Source organism: Anopheles merus, chromosome 3R (genome assembly GCF_017562075.2).
Source record: "Anopheles merus strain MAF chromosome 3R, AmerM5.1, whole genome shotgun sequence".
Lineage (NCBI taxonomy): Eukaryota > Metazoa > Arthropoda > Insecta > Diptera > Culicidae > Anopheles > Anopheles merus.
Window position 1 is genome coordinate 21,395,106 of NC_054084.1, and position 19,647 is coordinate 21,414,752.

Sequence of the window (19,647 nt, forward strand, 5' to 3'; positions counted from 1 at the left end):
TGCAATCGACACCGCCTTCAGCCACCGCTCCTCCTACGTTGGTTTATTATCTGGCGTGACGTAGCGGCCGGGAGGGGTTTCCTTTTTCGCTGTGTTGCTAAGAATATGCGCCACCGTGCAAAAGCGCCAACCAGCAACGTGCAAGAAAGTGAAAGTGGATTGTGTGCACCATCACCCTACAGACCCACCCACTTGCACTGTGTGCGATACAGCGGGTAGAAGCAACCCATCGCTGCTGTGCACCGGAAGAGGGAAATTGTGCCTGGGACCGTTTCACATTCCCCGACGTCATCGTCGCCGTAAGCAGGGGGCGGCGAAGGTACTGTGTGGGATGGACTTGCATTTGCGCATAATCGCAAGCCGCCCCCCTGAAGCTAGGCAGACCACCCGAAACGGATGTGCTTGTGTGTGTTTGTGTGTGGTGAAATGTTTTACGATTTCACTTTCACCCACGGGCAGGCGGTGGCAGGATAATCACGGGATGGAGAGAGAGAGAGAGAGGGGAAGCAATGGAGCAATGCAGCAGTGACGGGACACTTAATTTTATGCAGTATATTCCACTCTGCTACCACTACTACCACTACTACTATTTGCTACGGCTAATGGCATCGAAGAAGATTGCATACTTGCAAAGGGTGGGATGAGCGGAGGGAGAGGGGGGAAGAGGGACCGCCCGATGCGGCAGTGTACGGCGTTCGTTTGCGATGTGGTGCAGCAACGTGGTGTGTGTCCCCTTAGGGGCTTTAGTCATACTCTGCGTCAGTATGTATATAGAGACTTTACTTGGTAATGGAATTTGCCTGCCTGCTGCAACCACCACCAAACCCTTATGTAAACCCTGCCTGCTTGGTGGCCAACACAAACTGAAAACGCATGCTCTAAATGCAAGGGGGAGCACTGTCGACCGGGGCTGGCGGTGGAGCGGGGTGTTTGTGCGTGCGCCGTAAATTGTGTAACCGATGCGTCTTTCTTGCAACTGCCTCTGTCCCTTAGGCTGGCTGGAATTACGAAGAAACAGTGTGTATCCTTCTGAGTGTGTCCCTGATGGCTGGTGGAAGGAGCTTATTGTGTTTGCATCACCTTGCATGCGAAAGGAAACCGGGAAGCGGGGGGTTTTTATAGCTAATTCCAAATTGTGCAGGAAACTACCCGGAGCAGAAAGGGATGGTGTGGTTTAGGTTTTATGCTAGATGGAAATTACAGCCAGCACAGAAAACCCCCCTCCCCTTGCTGATGGTGATCCTGAGCCGCGCCTGACTGAAAATAGGGAAAACTGGCCAGCACAACACAGCAAGCCCCCCGGGTGGTGCTGCAGCGTGCAGAAGCAATCTATCCTTGCACACTGGCCATGATTTGATGCAGGCATGTAAGAAAGCATAATAACACGGTGTAGAGAGCGTGTGTGTGTGTGTATTATTGCACTTAGGGGGAGGGACAGTGTCGTATGAGTGTGTGTGTGTGTGTGTGTGTACAGGGGCATAAGAGAGGGCGGATCTCTCGATGCCGCAACCACCGACAAAGGCAAAAAGGAAGTAAAAAGGTTGGGAAATTATCCCGAGCCGAGTTTTTACTGCCACTGCAGCAGAATGGGACTCTTGTTTAATGCAAGTTTTCGTACCAAAAAAATAAAAAAAGGGACATACTGCTGCTGTACGCGTACGATGGTGAACCTTCTTGCATGAATTAATGAATCTTCGGCCATGATATGAGTCGCTCGGTTTTGAAACAGGCAATAGAGTTGAGGGTTTTTTTTGCTTGCTTGCTTGCTTGCTCGCCTGCGTATAACTGCAACGTTGCACCCCCTCATTCAAATGTGCAGCTTCTTGCAGATGCGCGCGCGCTTCATTAGCTTCTGTAGTGGTTGTTGCTGCTGCTGCTGCTATTGCGGTCTTAACAGACTGGGCTTCTTTGTTTCTTGCGTTTTATCTTTTTCTATAGGGAAAATAGGTTTTGTTTTCTCATAATACAAGAACAGGACTGGGTGGTGGAGGTTTTTTTGAAAGCTCTTGCGAGTGAGGAGTGAACAGTTTATTCATCTTTTCAAACCCGTCAACAAACAACTGTGGTGTGTCTGGTGGAAGTGCATTGAAAAGCGACACATAATGGACGGTTAGATGGATTTTTTAATGCTTTGAATGCATCATACTCACAAGATATATTGTGTGCATTGGAAGCAATATGTTTGATGGGTTAATGAACAAAAAAAAAAAAAAACGCAGGCTCTTATGGGATATTAATTCACTACATATCAGTGATGTCAGATACAAGGATGTGTGTGTTTTTTTTACTGAAATGTTTCAAGTCATTGTGGTTAAACAAAACCATTCAATTGAAGCAAGGTTCAATATGAGCAAGAACGATACAGTCGTATTTTAGGCAGCACAGCCAATTGCTCTTATTCATTAGCTAAAAAAGTACTTTTAGCATCAAAACGACGACATTGCAATGCAATTCCAGAGCGTTACAGGGCTCACCCTGAGTTCTCTTAGTTGTGGAACACTTTATTGACTCTTTCTAACGTGAAATGAACCAAATGTAATGGGAATTGGACTCTATAGCACCCTGGTCGGACAAATCCAATAGGAATTTCCAAGGAGCTTGTCCAACATGTCACCCTAGAGTCCAATTTCCATCATTTGAAGGTCACTTCACATAAAAAAGAGTCAAATAAGTGTCCCCCAACTATGAGAACCCCTGGAAAAGCCTGTAAGCATAAAGAAAAGGGTCGTCGAACGGTAAAATATTCAATATTGCATCATCGTTTGTGCAATTTTGTGTGAATCGATAAATTGATCCAATCGATAAAGTCTCAAAAATAGTTTAAAAAAAGATAAATTAACAGTTTATGTTATACTTTTTTCCATCATTACCAATTGCATCATAACCAACATGAATAATGCAAATATTTTTTTTACATTTAAGCTGCAACTCCTACCCAAACCTGCAGACATTCACTAAATGCAATGCAGTTTAGCTCGATTTGGCTTAATGAAATCATTCTAGATGACCAAATGTGTCATTCTCTTTCAAATACTAATGAATGAAAGGCCTCTGCCTGTTTCTTCTAGTTCTTTTTACTCGCACCCTGTATTGGCCACACCACATTTGGGCAACCTTTACTTCCGACAGTGATGCGACTTCTCCCGAGGCAGGTGTCCGCATCCGCACCGGCTGGCAGTTTTTGGCACATCGATGCACAATATGGTTCCAAAGGGAGGAGGGTGCAATGGAAACAAACAGAAAACAACAACAAAAAAAAACACCGACCAAAAACCGTCAAACATGCCATGCGCACGTTTCCTTCTGCTTTCCGCCGCACAATCCAGCCGGCGCACAAGCATCGGAAACAAAACGCCGAAAATGTGCCAGCCCCGTAACAGAAACAAACAGTGTGAATGAACCACGAAACCTCGTCGTGGTGCCCGAAACAAAACGGGCCAAAGCCACTGTGGCCCCCTGGATCCGCTCCCATCAGCTGTGGCGCGCGCGTTTTGTTGCTAGTCGGATGCGCACGCCCGCGCTTGCTGCGCACATATACCGCTCACGCAGCAGGAGCGTTGCGTTGCGTTGCACAGCGCGTTGTGGCGAATGGTGGAGCTCTCATGCATTTTTAATTGCTGATTAACGCATTCGTATGGGATGGGTAGGAAGAAGAAGGTGAAGGTGTCGTGGTGGGGAGAGAGTGCAATAGCCACAAAAATTTGAATTGCGTGTGATGTGTTATTTTTTCTTCTTTTTGGTCAGCCCTGTGCTTTGTCGCGTTGATGCACACGATCAAGCAACGGGGCGGGCACGTTGTAAGCGTAAATCTTTGCTTGAATGGGGGGAGGTGCATATTCCTAGTTTATACGTACTACATAAATTAAGTGCACATTTTAGGACAATTCTCATACTCTTTCTTTTGGTTTCTTTTTTAGTTTAATGTCAACCGGACCAGGTTTGCTGGCATTTAAATGTTCCCTAATTCCGCAGAACCATACACACGCACACACACTGCAAAGGTTAGTTGGCTGGGTGTGAGAGTGCATTCCCGAATACGAAAACGCACTTCTAAAACGACCTTACTGCGGCGGAAGTGGCAACCGCAGCAGCCCCCGGTTCGCAGTTGGCTGGCATTTGATGCCATGTTCCCAATACAAACCGAACAAAAACGACCCCTTCTGCTGCCCCCGTCGTTGAACGAAAAGCGCAACCTCGGCGTTTGACTGCTGCGGCTGCACAATGATGTGTGTGTGTGTATGTACCCCTTCTCGGGGCTTTGTAGGTCAAATCTATTTAACCGAAAATTTCGACAGTCGCGAGCGCGCTTTACCCATTGCGCGGCACTGCGTGTGTGTTTCGCAGGGGGTTGCGAGGCGTGCGGGAACGCAAGTGCGTTCCGGATCGGATGCGGCCGTGGCGTCGCTGCAATGCTGACGTTCATTTTTTTTTTTTTTTGGAAGCAGACCATGCTGACGATGAATATTTCTTCCCCTGTGCTGTGTTGTGTTGTTATTGAATTTAATCAAACACGCACGCACACATACCTTATTGCACGCCTCTGTCCCCTTTAACATGCGTGCGCGTGTGTGTGTGTTTGTTTTGTGTCCAAAATCTCACCCCCCCCTCCCCATTTAAATGCAAACGCATCGCAAGTGGTTCGCTGGCAGAAACAAAACAAAACAAAACAAAAAAAAAACACAATTAATCCATTTCGGCTCCAAAAAAGAATTGTTGCTGTGTGTTTGTTTCGTTTTTGTTGTAACGGTTGAGAGTTTTGGGCTAACACTGCAAACTGCATCGCGGGAGTTGGAACAGAAATAGAATGAAAAGACCACGGGAAGAAGGAGAGGTAAATTTTATGCACATTGGGTTGGTTGGGGGTGTTTGAAATTGAGACCGTATTCAGAGGTTCGCGCCTAATTTCCATCAGTAAAGCGCGGAAACCCGGATGCAATCACAAAACATCCAGTGGCTCCAGAGAATGGTTCTAATTAGCATTGCGCGCGATACCTTTTGTGTGTTGCATTCTTGTGCATTCTTTGATGATGTCTTTTTTTTCTTATATGATTTTAGAAACAGAAGCCTTATGGGAGAGCGTGAGAGTAGAAAAAAACGTGTTGACAGATACATAATTGTGAATAGAAACTTACACGCAGTGTTGCAAACGTTCAATATCATAATATATCTGACTGAAACATTTTGCCAGCGCTACGTACTCAATTGTGATGTCCAGAGGTGATGCTCAAAACGATTGTTATGACCAATTCATGTTTTGTGACATTTTTGCGACCATCCCTTGGTCAGTCACTATGTCATGACTTTTTTTTCACTGTTACCAGTTCTGCAAAGTTCCACAGTCATAGTCATGACTAATTCTGACTGAAACAAAATCATGTCAGCGTTACGAGCTCTATTGTGATGATCAAAGGTGAGACTCAAGCAGTTGGTGCCGATCATCACAGGCTCGGTCACATTTTGCGCAACCAACTCTTGGTCAGTTACTTGGTCGTGACATTTTTTGTCGGTGATCATCACGATAGTCATGGGCGGTGCTTGTGAGTGATGCCAACCAACAAAATGAGCATGTTTTCTCATTCAGTTCGACCTGACAGACCATCAAACCAGACAGAGCGAGAAAGACAACTCATTTTGTTGTTTGGGACGCCACTACACCTTGTTTGGAATATACCCTAAGAATGTCGTGATTTTCACCGACGGAAAATGTAGTGACCAAGTGAGTGACCAAGAATTGGGTGCTAAACGTAATGTCATCAAGCATGTAATCGGTCCTCCAACTCAACAATGAGCATCAAGCTACCACGGATATGGTGATTGTTTTCGTTGGTGAAGATCTAGTGATGCTCATGACATTTCGCAGCACTGCTTATACGAATTGGATGTACGTAAAAGATACAATTAATGTGACAATATGTCAACACGTGCTCTGGAATGGATGTTACTTCAGCAGAGGAAACAAAAAAGAATCAAAATCATTCGCAACCACCTTTACAACACATCTCTACCAAGCTTCAAGCTTGAAGTTTCTCACGCAGCACCGGATTTGGGCAGACGCAAACACGCACCGTTGTGCGGGCATTGTTTCGGCGGAGCATAACGTTCCAATATTTGAACAACTATTTCATAATGCGTAAATCCTTCCGCTCTTCCTCTCCCTGTGTGTAGTGCGGCGGTTGTGTGTGCCCGTCGTTGTACAGCTGTCCTTAAGGGTTGTTGTCGTCGCCGGTTCTCAATATCGGCATATTTTTCAATATTTGCATTCGCTCACGGTATGATGAGACGCGCTGTAACTGACTGACTGACTGACTGACTGAATGCCAATGCTTATCGGCGGTCCGAAGGAAGAGAGGGCGCACACACCACCCTCCCCGAGAGATTGGTGGTGGTCGATACACACTTCTTCTTAGACGATGCGTCGAGAAGTGTCCGTGTGTTGGTTTTCTTTTTTGTTTCACTTTCAAAAGTGCGTACGTTTTCTTCGGTGTGATCGAGCGAAGGTTTTCACGCACCACATCCACTCCCGACGACATGTTAAATATTTACCTAAAACGACACACGGGGGTACACACGCCCCGGGGGAGGGGTCGTGTATTTGAATATAGCTAGTTTTGCATGCCGAAGAGCGATGTGCGTTTCGATGAGATGCGCTCGTTTTCAGTTGCCGAAAAGGTTGGCATTTCAATGGCGAATGGAGCCAGTTTGTTTTTTTTTTAGAATCGGATGTTCAAAACTTTGATTTTGTAGTGGTTCTGTTTTCTGATTCCACTAGTTGAGTTGTGCGTTTTTTCATGTAAAAAAGGCCAAGCAAGAGTTAAACAGTTAACTAAAACCATTCAATGTTGTTTTTTTAGTTTTGCAAGTAAAGCACGATGGCAGGCCGGCAGCACGTTAAAAGACAAAATCGATCGTGCGGTGTGTGAACCCCACCTCAACCCACTTTCGCTAGTTTTTTTTTAACGGCAAACGCACCAGATTTGTTTGCGGTGGAGGCCTTTTCTGGTGCCGTTTTAGTTTTTCGGGACCTTCACAAACCACAAACGCAGAACAAAATAAAGCCTGTGTTTTGTTTTGGTTGCTTCGTCCGTCGGAAAATTCTTCGATTGGCATTTTTCCGGTACTGTGTCCATGTGAGTTCCTGTGGAGCCTTTCTTGCCTCTGTGTGTGTGTGTGTTGGTGTGTGGCACGACCCTCAAAATGGATGGTTTTGTTTTATTTTATTCCGTTGACTTCGTTATTTCTCTCTCTCTCTCTCTCTCTCTCTCTCTCTCTCTCCCTCTCTCTCTCTCTTTATCTCTCGCTCTCTCTGTATTACCAGAGGATGCGTTACTGTTGCTTTCCTTGCATTCAAGATTTATCGTCCATTTTGAGTTCGGTTTTCGGGCTGGTTGTGTAGTGGGAATGGTAGTGGTGATTCCCAAGGGTAGGGAGAGGCGGGTGGAATGTTTTTATTTCCAGCACGGCGAGGCTCTATCGGAGCCTTCTGATCGAAGATAAATCAAAGATTTATGTGGAACGCGTGTAAAGGCACCGCCGTCGTCTCTATTCTCCTCTTCCCTGCCTGTTGGGCCTTTTTCGTGTTTGATCCTTGGTCTTTACTTGTTTGAGCGTTTTCCCTCGTTCCAGCCGGTAGTATTGATTGTATGTGTGTGCTTGTGTGGGACACGAGAAATGAAATGTCCTTCCAAATTTAGTTTGATTGCTATTTTCGGTACTACCTTTGCGTTACTAATCCTAAACTGTTCTGTTTCTCTGTTTTTTTTTATCTTCTCCAGACCATCGTCCACGGCCACAACGGGATTAAAGCAACGCGACAACAACAACATTGTGCATTTAGAGCAGCAAGAGCCAGTTGCAAAGACGGCGCAATAAAGTAGCGTCCCCTCCGCGAGCGCGGAAACCACACCGTTTTACAACCACACACACACTGTACGCTGAACGGAAAGGAAACACGGCACCAACATGGATCAGCAACAGTACTGCCTCAAGTGGAGCAACTATTCATCCAACCTGGCGGCGGCCTTTTCGAACCTGTTCGATTCCGCCACCCTCACAGACGTCACGTTGGTTTGTGGAGGTAAGTGATCTGCGCCACCCCCCTCGTGCCCGTTTGAAAGATTGTGTTTGTGTGTGTGTTTTTTTTTAGAGAATATGTGATAGCAAACCGGTACATAAATTGCCCACACACTGGGGAAAGGTGATAAGTCTGCTCAAAAGGAAACGTAGCGAATGGTTTGGGGTGCAGCATAATGGTCGCTGTTCTCGGACTTGAAAGGATTTGCGACTGATTTCGCTGACGGGGCCCGGGCACGCACGTAGTGCGCCATTATACATCGCGCACGTTTGTCCACGCATTTGCTGGCTGTGTGTATGTGGTTCATGTTGGTTCGCGTTGCGATTAATCGAAAACAACGGAAGGCGAATCAGACGACGCTCAGCAGCAGCAGCGGCCGTGCCTGCAAGGGAAACGGAAATGTGAAACGGATTTTCAAAGGATTAGACATTTATTTTAAATTTTCATTTTTACACATCTACTGTGGGGTGAGTGGAGTGGTCAGCGAGTCAGTCAGGAGAGTGGCGGTATCCCGCTCGACAACCCGTTCGAACTCGCGGGGCGAAATTCGCGCTCGCGATTTATTGTCCTTGTGTAGAAGGGTTCCCTATTTTGTGTTGTTTTTTGCTCGCCATCCGCTGTCGCGCGTTCTTCTGATGGTTGATGTGAGACATGTTTGGTTGAGTGGTGCCTTGGGTCAAACTGCGGCTTGGTGCGGGGGTGGGGTAAGGTTCGTACGGCTATGTCATTGCCACCTTTATCCAAATCGCGGCTTTCTTGCAGCATGAATTTGACTCGTTTGCCATTTGCCCCAAAGAAATGTACGTCTAGTTAGGAGGAAGTGTGTGTGTGTGTTGTTGCGTAGAGCAGGAACAAAAATGTCCCCCGTTTTTGTGTTTTTTTTTTGGTTCGCTTTGTACGGCCAAATGCTTTGATCCAAGGGTTGATGGTCAACCTGTCGTACAGAGATAGATAGAGCGAATGTAATTGGTTTGCTGTGTTTTGTTTTAATGGAATTATTATGGTGAAACAGAAATTTTGTTTTTATTTTATAGAAAAAAACAATTTATTACAGTAATTTTGTTACAACTCAAACCTTTTTAAAATATTTTTTCCAATATGATGAGTTCCTTCTCTTACTCCGATCTAGAACTAGGGAAGAAGGAATATTTTTGATTTGTTTTTAAGTTTCTTAACTTAAGTTTCTTAGTCAATTTGTAAACATTACTTCACTACTTCTACTTGAATCCTATATCAAAATCTTGGTTTATAAGTTTCCAATAGGAATCTCTAATAGGAAATTTCCTCTAACACACGAACACGATTGGATTGATTCATGGCGATCGTGTGTCAACCAGTGTGGTGTGAAAAATTAACGAAAACTACCAAGCTGTTTCCAATATTGAAGTATTCTATGGCCAACCAAACGCAAGAGAATCCAGGGAAAAAGGACCGTGTGTCACAATCTCGCGGAAATTAATTTCTCTCGCGACACATATCGTCACTGATGTGTTGGAGTGTGTTTTGTTGCTCTGTTCTGTTCTGTTTGTTCTTTTTTGTATCACCAAATACCCCCACCCCCCTCCCCCGCACAGTATTTGTTTGCTTTGTCGTTTTATATATTTAAAAAATCATCCACCACCACTCTGCCTTTTATCTGCAAAGAGGCGGACGGGTTGATTTGACAGAGAAAGGAAAGCAAAAAAAAACCCCTCTCCTCGAACTCTCAATGTATGCCGGCTTTTTTTTTGGTGCGTTGCTCTGGTGGTGGTCTGTTCCTCTCCGCTCGGGCTTCCTGTTTCCTGCTGACGGCTTCCTTTAGCCGAGTGATCCAGTGGCAGTGCCGAGCGGAAGACGCGTGAAGAAGGCCACCGTGTGTGTTTCGCTGTGCCGCCAATCAGTTGTCTGAAAGTGGACGGACAAGCCTTCACCGGATGCTGCCTCTCCGTGTTGTTTTCGCGGTCTTGGTGTTGTTGCTGGGTTGGCCTTTTTTTTCGTAATAGTTGTTTCCTCCTCCAAACCAACGAAAGAACGCTTCCCGTCGTTGTGGATTTGTTGTTAACTCGCGCGCGTTCTTCATGAGGATGTCCTCTGCTTTTTTTTGCTCTCTCTTTCTCTTCCCGTGTGGCGTCGTTGAGAGGTTAGGCAAGGTCCGGTGGCAGAAAGGACCACCGTGGTATGCGTCCGTCATCCGAGCGATACCAGGAAATTGAGTGGAAGTCTCGAGTGGAAAGTCCGGCGAGCTAGATACATACGCGCAAAACACAGGGAAATTGCGCTGCCTCCCCCCCCCCAGGTTGGCACTAGTTGTTGTTGTCTGTTCTCGCGCTTTATTTGGTCGAAAATCATCAGTGCGAACTGCGGCCACTGTGCGTCCACAGATAAAGAAGTCCTGTCGCATGCTCTAACCGAATGCTCGCGCGGGAGGCAAAATTGAGCCTAGAGGATTAAAATTTAATAATGTTTGGCCGGTGTTTGTTCGCACAACGTGCGCGCGTTGTCACCTGACAATCCAGCGTTTTGCTGAACACATCCTCGCTGCGGCTGAGGGAAGGTTGGGGAAGTCTAAACACGGGCTTTCCCCCTTGGCCCGTGGGTTTGTCGCGGAACACTCGGCGAGCTGTTCAGTTCAGCATCGTGCGTTTCGCATTGGTATCGCGCATTTTGGATAATTCACCACGTGATAGTCTCGCGAGGTCGTTTTGGGATAGAATTTATTGTAATTTTTATTATCTTGTGGCTGTTGTGTGTGTAATGGGAGAAGGAATACTGGGTTTCCTGGACGATTGCGTACCAATTTTTGGAGCATTCGGAGCGGCACTGTTGAAAGGTCATGTAATGGTCGATGTGTGCGATATTTAGCTGAAATGCTTTGATTTTGCTGTTGTCTGTCGGTGGCAAAAAAGCAAATATTGCAAGTTTTGCTAGTTAAGTGGATAATTTTGTTTCGTTGTGCTGAGCTCGGCAGAATCTTTGCCAAACGCGTTTTGAGTTGTTTCCTACATGTTTTTGGATTAAAGCCGCAGGATTAAGGGTTTTAGATCCAATGAATTGGATTAAAGCTGAGTTTGAGATTGTTTGGTAGAATTTCAGGAATTGCAATTTTAAACGGTGTGAAAGTGGGAAAAAATGCACTAAATAATAAGAATTGGAGCCATTAGAGAACCGATCAAGTCAATGATACTTCTATTTGGCGTAACGTCCTACGCAGACAAGCCGGCTTATAAGGCTTTAAAGGCTTATTCAGTACCACGCATGTAGTCGGATATAGTCAGTCCTTGCTACGGGGAGGATGGTCCATATGAGGCTTGAACCCATAACGGGCATATTATTGAATCGGTCAAGTTGTCGACTGTACCACAGGACCGCCTAAGTCATTGATACACAAGCTCCAAACTTAGTATCAAGCTCACAAGCTCAGACACAAACTCAGACTGTTGCGTTCTGGTACATGGTTTGTTGGTTCCTTTCCCCCTTGACGCCTCTACGCCCTACGTTGTGTTTTGTTGTGTCGTCTTCGATCGCCAAAGGAGACAAAGTAAAGAACACGTCCGGCTCGTATCGAGTTTCATGCGCTAGTGCCGCTTTATTCGCACACATACTTGATCAAAGAAATTGTCGATCGGCAGTGCTGCCAGAAAATACATTTAACCTTTAATTCCCAATTGACAAAACAACCGCAAACAATTCAAAATGACCGTTTCATAATCCTTACATTCCAACATAGCGGCCACCTAAATTACCAAATTTACTTCTTGCCGTTACTTCACAAAATGCCTTTATGATATCTAATTCACTCTCTCAAACGGAAGAAGACTAATCCTATTCGCTGGCCTCTTATACAAGCCATTCCTAGTCCTGATACTAACGACTCTCACTACGCCATCTGGGCCAGGAAATACCTCAGCAATCCGTCCCATTGGCCAATGGTGAGGAGTCTTCCCATCCTCTTTCAACAGGACCATTTGTCCTACCTTTAGCTCTACTACTGCCTTGCCGCGTTGATGTTCGTTATGTAGTTCGCTAAAATATTCCCTACGCCAACGCGCCCAATGATTCTGTACCACTCTACGCAATTCCTCATACCGTTTCAATCTATTGATTGGTACATCACCCACGTCAGGCTCCGGTAGAGCGTTCATAGGAGCACCGATTAGAAAATGCCCCGGCGTCAATACATCAAGTTCTTCCGGATCCTCCGACAACGGTGTAAGCGGTCTGCTGTTGAGTTGAGCTTCCACTTGTGCCAGTACCGTCGACATCTCCCCAAACGCCAGCTGCCGATCACCAACAACCTTCAGTAGGACGCGTTTTGCCGCTTTTACCGCTGCCTCCCAAAGGCCGCCAAAGTTCGGTGCATGGGGTGGGATGAAGTGCCACTTAACGCCAGCGCCAACAGCATACCTCGATATATCTTCCACCGCCGAATCGCTGTTCATCAACGTATAGAAGTCATCGATCACCTTACTCGCTCCTTGGAAGTTGAGACCGTTGTCGGAATAGACCTCGCTGGGCAAACCCCGTCTTGCCACAAACCGACGAAACGCCGCTAGAAATGCATGAGTTGATAGAGACTCCACAAGCTCGATGTGAACAGCCTTTACTGAAAAACACACAAAGATTGAAATATATGCTTTTTCCGCTGCTGCTCGGCGATGCACCGGCTTCAAGTAAATGGGTCCACAGAAATCAACCCCTACGATCGAAAATGGTCGAGCTGGCATAGCACGCGACACGGGTAGCTGTCCTGGTGGTTGTTGAACTAACACGGGATTCATCCTGAAGCATACCAGACAGCCTCTGCAAACACTATTGACCAAAGATCGTCCTTGAATTGGCCAAAATTCTCTCCTGAGTGCGCTCAATGTTGCAGTTGGCCCACCATGAAGTGCCAATCGATGATAATATTCTGCCATTAGCATAGTAAATCGTGACTTCTTGGGTAGCGCCAACGGAAATCTGCTACAAACTTGCATGGCTTTAGCGCGATGCAAGCGGCCACCAACTCGGAGCAAACCATCACCGTCCAAAAAAGCTCCTAATGTCTTCAGTGATGATTTGGGACGTACCGTTTGTCCAGCAGACAACTCCTTGATCTCAGCCGCAAAGTATATCCGTTGTTCTCTTTTCACCAGTCGAATTTTCGCCTCTGCTAGCTCGCTCACCAACAAAACACCTTTGTGTTTAGGATCCAGCTTTCGTTGGCAACAACGAATAAATCTCATACAATACGCAGTGATCCGCAGTAATTTGTCATAGTTGGAAAACCTATCACACCAATCATCGCTCTCGCTACTTACTGCGGCCACCAATGAGCTCTTCCTTCGTTCCAATAACTCCTCTTCGGGAATTGCCAACACACCGCTGGCATTCTTCTTCCATTCTTCCTCTGATAGTTGTAACCACCCGGGACCATGGAACCACAGCTTCGATGCTAACAGCTCGTTCGGCATAGCTCCACGCGATACAATATCGGCAGGATTGTCAACGCCCTTCACGTGCATCCATTTGTAGCCATGCGTCAATTCCTGAATTTCGGATACCCTATTCGCTACGTACGTAGCCCAAGAATGGGATGGTGCTCGAATCCAATGCAACACGATTGTCGCATCAGTCCACATAAAGGTTTCCACGTCTGGAATTCTTAACGCTTGGCGTACCACTTTCTGCAACCTTGCTGCCAGTAATGCTCCACAAAGTTCTAACCGGGCCAAACTGACTCTTTTCAACGGCGCAGGACGAGACTTTGCAGCAAGCAACTCAACTACCATTTCCCCGCTGCTACCAATCGTTCTAACATACACGCATGCCCCATAAGCCGCTTCAGATGCATCCGAAAAGCAATGTAGTTGAACAGCAACAGGATTATGCACAACAGCATGGCGCGAAAACTTAACCTCCTTCAGCAACCCGAGTTGTGATTGAAAAGCATACCATCGTTCTTGCATGACAGCCGGTATTTCTTCATCCCAGTCATCAGTTGCCAACCACAACGATTGCATATTTATCTTGGCCCAAGATGTCACAGGAGCCACCAGCCCCAAAGGGTCGTATATACGTGCTACCAAAGAATAAACCTTTCTACGGGACCAGCTTTCGTTGTTCATCTGAATGTTCGAGTCTATGTACAGTTGGTCCGATTCTGGTAGCCACGCGATACCTAGAGTTTTTATTGGCTCCTCTGGAACTTCAAACATTTTAACGTTGGATGTTGCTCTGTCTTCCGCTGAAACGCTAGATAAAACATCTGGTTTGTTAGAATTCCATTTAGTTAGATGAAATCCGCCCTTTCTCAACAATAGCGTCAGCTCAGCTTGCAACCTAACTGCTTCTTCTTCGCTAGAGGCACCACCAATGTAGTCATCGACATAGAAGTCCTCTAACAACGCCTGTCTCGCCAAGGGAAAGTTTTCCCCTTCATCAATTGCCAATTGCTGCAGTACTCGAATGGCCAGAAAGGAGGACGGTGCAAGTCCAAATGTGACCCGCTGCAACTCGTAGACTTCGATGGACTCAACAGATGAGCCTCGCCATAATACACGTTGAAAACGAGTGTCGTCGGGATGCACCTTGACTTGCAGATACATCTGTTTTATGTCTGCCACTAATGCCACGCTCCTCATCCGAAATTTCAGCAACAACGCCAACAAGTTCTCCTGAATCACAGGACCAGTCATTAACAAATCATTAAGAGACTTACCACCGTCGGTAGAGGCCGATCCATCAAATACAGGTCGTACCTTTGTACTGGTACTGGACGCCTTGATTACCGGATGATGCGGTAAGAAATAATGACCATGAGCTTCTTCAGAATCAGGGTTCGCAGCCACCTTGACTAAAATCCCTTTGTCGATGTAGTCGTTGATAACCGCCGTATACTTTTGTTTCAACCATGGGTCCCGATTGAAACGTCGTTCTAACTGCAAGAACCGTTTTCTCGCTATCGCACTGGACGGTCCCAATTGGTTCTGTAAGTCACACTTAAATGGCAGCTTCACTATATATCTCCCTTCACTATCCCGCTGATGAGTTTGCACAAAATGTGCTTCGCAATCCCTTTCTTCCTGACTATGTTGAAGCGGCTCACGTATTTCTTCAATAATCCAAAAACGCTCAATTAAATCGTCCAACCTAGTACACGTGCCACAAGTAACATAATTGCTGCCTTCAGAAGCCAGCGGAACTTTCCCAGTTGCAACCCATCCAAAAACAGTGCTAATAAATGTTGGGAGCGCTGGTAGCTCGAGCCTAATTTTACCACGGTTGTCCGGTTTCAAAAAAGTCGCGTAAAATTCGGAGCCCAACAATAAATCCACTTCCGCATCACTATCGAAATTAGGATCCGCGAGCACAAAATTCATCGGGAGATTCTGCCTGCTAATTTGATTTCCAGTTACCGGCCTGTAGCTAGAAATTCTCGGCAACACTAGAAACTGCATACGTTCTTGATAGTTACAACTTTTGGAACGTATGACAGTCGTTACCGACGTCGTTATGTCCACTTTCGAATGTCCAACTCCCGATAATGCCGTTTTACTTTCGTATTGCGGTAACTTAAGCCGCGCAGCCAAGCCCTTTGTCATCAGGTTCACCTGAGACCCACTATCGATCAATGCTCTTGCCGACAACCATTTGTTACCACACGCTCGCACACTCACTATCGCCGTTGATAATAACACAGAAGTGCACTCTCTGTTCGATGACGCGTTCACCACCACATTTTGCGTGCCACTGGTAGATGGAAGTTCTTCACGAACCGACGGACCGATCGTTTCACTTACATTTTCACCGTGTAGAAGGGAATGATGTTTACGATTGCAAATATTGCATCGTGCACGTGACCAACACTTGGCTTGAAAATGCCCTTGCCTCAAACAATTAAGACAAAGCTTCTTAGCTTCAACCACTTCACGACGATGCGGCAACGTTAAACTCCGAAACGAGTCACAATTTTCCACCATGTGCGATCCATCACATTTTGCGCACTTTGCTTCTGCAGCCACATTAGACGCAACACGACGTTCACTTGTAGATTTGCCCGCCGCCATTGGCCTATCCACTGCAAACGCGTCCATTATGCGCGTCTGTGTGCGCAAAAAGTTTAACAAATCCGTCACCGTTTTTTGCTCACTTTCTTCAACGTGCCTTTCCCACTTTTGTTGGGTGCTTTCGTCCAACTTTGAAATGATTATCTGAATAATCAAACATCCCCACTGTTCGGTCACTTCACCTAACTGCTTTAGAATTTTTAAGTTCCTTTCGAAACAATCGATAAGCCCATGAATACCCACCGTGTTCATGACTTTCATCCGTGGCCATTGTAGCATCGCGTTAACATGACGCTTTTTCAAAATATATTCGTTAGAATATCGCTTTTTCAAAGCATCCCAAGCTACGTTATAATTCGAATTGCAGGCTTGCAAAGTATCCACCACCTTCAGCGCTTCACCTTTCAGAGAACCCTTCAAATAAAGCATCTTTTCAACCTGCGACAATTTCTCGTTCTCATGAACAGTAACAACAAACATGTCGTGATACGGGAGCCATTCGTCATATTTTCCGGAAAATTGAGGAAGCGTCAACTGAGGCAAACGAACACTATTATAATCATCGCACACGCGCTCCTGTTTCACACTCGGTATCTCCGCTCCAGCCCGCAGCTTTCCCAATAATTTTCCTTTCAACAGCATGACTTTGTCTTCGATCTCACCATAAAGCACATCGTTATCTTCACTGTAATCTTTTGCGCCAATATTTCGAGCCAAAGCCTGAAACTCCCTCCAACGCTCGTTCAATAGATCGAGACGAGGCGTCAATTCTGGGAAATCACTCTCTTTGTACTGCGCCAAAAACGTGTCGATTCTTGTCAACGATTGCACGACTCGGTCGCGCTCGCGCTTTAGGATAATCATATCCAGATCTTCTGCTTGTGTGTATTGCATTGTATTGTTCGAACCCGACGCGTCAGAGAAACCGGCAAAATCTTCACTAACCGACATTTCTAATACGCGACACAAAATGCATACACACGCAAAGAACACCCACTAGCACAATGATTTCTCACGCTTTCGCGATTTTTTCTTATTCAGAAATCCACCAACGCTCGATACGGAACTTTCAGATTTCACACGCGTTACGCGATTTTTGCCAAAAGAAATCACACAAAGCTCTTCACTTTAACCAGTCAAACCAAACCGCAAATACTAGACCATCCTGGTCACGGCACCAATGTTGCGTTCTGGTACATGGTTTGTTGGTTCCTTTCCCCCTTGACGCCTCTACGCCCTACGTTGTGTTTTGTTGTGTCGTCTTCGATCGCCAAAGGAGACAAAGTAAAGAACACGTCCGGCTCGTATCGAGTTTCATGCGCTAGTGCCGCTTTATTCGCACACATACTTGATCAAAGAAATTGTCGATCGGCAGTGCTGCCAGAAAATACATTTAACCTTTAATTCCCAATTGACAAAACAACCGCAAACAATTCAAAATGACCGTTTCATAATCCTTACATTCCAACACAGACAATTAGTGGCGTCCAATAAAAACAAGACAAGACTTTAGGCCTTATCCACTACTGTGGTTTTTGCTCCAAATAAGAAGACAAATTTCCTGGTATCTGAAAAATGACTCTTTGGTCCATGTTTTGCTCTTATAAAATGTATTTCTGTGTCGTCAGGATGATCTTCAATGTCCTTCAACTTCTTTCGAGGAGAAAATCCTACTTATGTGATTAGATGCCCTTGTCAATCAAGCATTGGAGCTGTCTATTAACGATTGAATCACTTCAAAACTCAAACTTCGGTACAAAACATCTCAAACCACACACAGGCAATCGTTTAATCGAAATCTGTAAATCACTGTACGCAACAATCAGATCAGTGGATCGCATTGGGAAATGTGTTCTCCCCCGCTTTTTCCCCATTCTAAATCAAACTACCAAACATTACACCTTTTACATCGCCTACACTCGATACAAAAAAAGCTCCACTACCTATTCACCTCCCTATGCTCGCGCATATAAAAGCGTGAGATGTTTAATAATTACAAGTTCGTGACACTGACACGGTTTCGAGCACAGTGCGGTGGCCGGCTCTCCCTCGGCTAGGAGAGGGAATGGGCCCAAAAACTTTTAGCTCCCTCCCTGGTTGCAGCGGGCGAGAAAGTGGACGGGGTGGAGTGGATAAAGTTTATTCCTGCTCGTGTGCCGCCCCAAATCCTCTGCCTGCGTCCCTGCTGCCCGGTTGGTAGTGAAATTTGCGCCGGCATTCGTATTATGCTCCACCAGCACACCACCGCCAGCGCTTATAATTTATATAAATGCCACCTTTTGCCAATGCTAGCAGAATTGTGCGCCACCCCGATAAGAAGCGAAAGCGCCACAGTAGCAGCAGCAGCAGCAGCAGTTTGGACAAGTGCGCACGTCAACACAATTCTCTAGCGTTGGCAATGTGTAATGGGGCGAGCGCGAGGTCCCGGGGATGAGGAGCCGGCAGTTGGATTATTTTAGAAAAAATAAATTTATGAACAAAAGGGAAAAGTAGCTGAGCAAAAAAAGGGAAAACTAAAGGAAAACCCACCATCATGAATCCTTTCCGCAGCAGCAGCAGCAGCAGCCCAGCATGAGCCCAAAGCCTCCTCTGATTGGATGTGGCGCGCGCGATAGTCTCTTCTGCCGCTGCTATGGCGATGAAAGTTTCGGTCGCACAGAGTGAAAGTAGATTTACGGCGAAGAGAGCAGGCTGCGAGGCTGTGGACGTACACAGGAAGAGCAATTTCTCCACAGGACACGCGTGCTAGAACGAGAGAGAGAGAGGGCGAAAGAAGGACAACGCAATAGTAAGGGCGTGATGTAGAGCGCGGAGCGACGACGTGGCGGTAAATAATGAATCCTTTGCCCTGGAAATTCACTTTCGTTGGTGCGTTGCGTTGGCAAGGACGAATCTAGTGTTGGAAAGGCATTAGTGTGTGTGTGTGTGTGTGGGCGCTGGAAAGAGAGTAGTGTTACAGTATCCGTTGTTGTTGTTGTTGTTGTTGTTGGTACCGTTGTGCCATCATCGTTGGTTACGATGCCGCCGCGGGCAGGAAATGATAAAAACCGACACGATTTTGAAACACGAGAAAGTTTTGCACACCTCCACCTTGCGTCCCTGGTCCCTTCCAACCCATTTCCCGGAGTTTTCCAAACCTGTCCAACCGTGTTTCGGCGCGGGCAGCGTTTTGTCGTCCTCCTCCTCCTCCTCCCCCGGGGGTCCTGTGGAGGTGTGGTGTGAAAATGTGCTCTCGCGCAAAAGCGCACCGATGTGGATGTGGTGGACGCGCGCGGTACCATCCTGCCGTCATCCTTGCATCCGGCCTATTAGTGCGCGTGTGGCACTGGTGCCTACTGCTGCTTATGTATATAAATGGCCGAGGCATGTACACCACCACCGTGCCGAGGCAAAATCCTTCAAGTTATCCATCGCGCACCGGATCGCACCGGAGACTTATCGGTGTTCTCCGTTCTTATCGGCCGTAGAAGCAATGGTGCTGGAGGAAAGCCCTAAAAAACGCAACTAGAGACGCAGATAGATGGATGGATGGATGGGTTTACCCTCGGA

At 46.3% G+C, this 19,647-nt stretch overlaps 2 protein-coding genes across 9 annotated transcripts in view; one reads left to right on the forward strand and one right to left on the reverse strand.

The window, feature by feature from the left end:
• Window positions 1-7,959: 7,959 nt before the first annotated feature.
• Window positions 7,960-19,647, forward strand: part of LOC121595480 (zinc finger protein chinmo) — a 47,262-nt gene continuing 35,574 nt past the window's right edge. For both annotated transcript variants that reach the window (XM_041919503.1, XM_041919504.1), the window contains exon 1: window positions 7,960-8,074. In XM_041919503.1, the coding sequence (XP_041775437.1) occupies window positions 7,960-8,074 (115 nt within the window). The remainder of the gene's footprint in view (window positions 8,075-19,647) is intronic.
• LOC121595479 overlaps window positions 8,069-19,647 on the reverse strand; it is a 61,966-nt gene continuing 50,387 nt past the window's right edge. For 5 of the 7 annotated variants that reach the window (XM_041919498.1, XM_041919497.1, XM_041919500.1 and 2 more), the window contains 2 exons: window positions 18,628-18,843; window positions 11,796-17,907 (listed from right to left, as the gene is read on the reverse strand). In XM_041919498.1, coding sequence (XP_041775432.1) covers window positions 11,839-17,049 — 5,211 coding nt within the window. In that variant the 5' untranslated portion in view covers window positions 17,050-17,907; window positions 18,628-18,843 and the 3' untranslated portion in view covers window positions 11,796-11,838. Of the gene's footprint in view, window positions 8,454-11,795; window positions 17,908-17,947; window positions 18,485-18,627; window positions 18,844-19,647 lie in introns of those variants that run through there. The other 2 variants (XR_006005176.1, XR_006005177.1) reach the window with 2 other exon arrangements.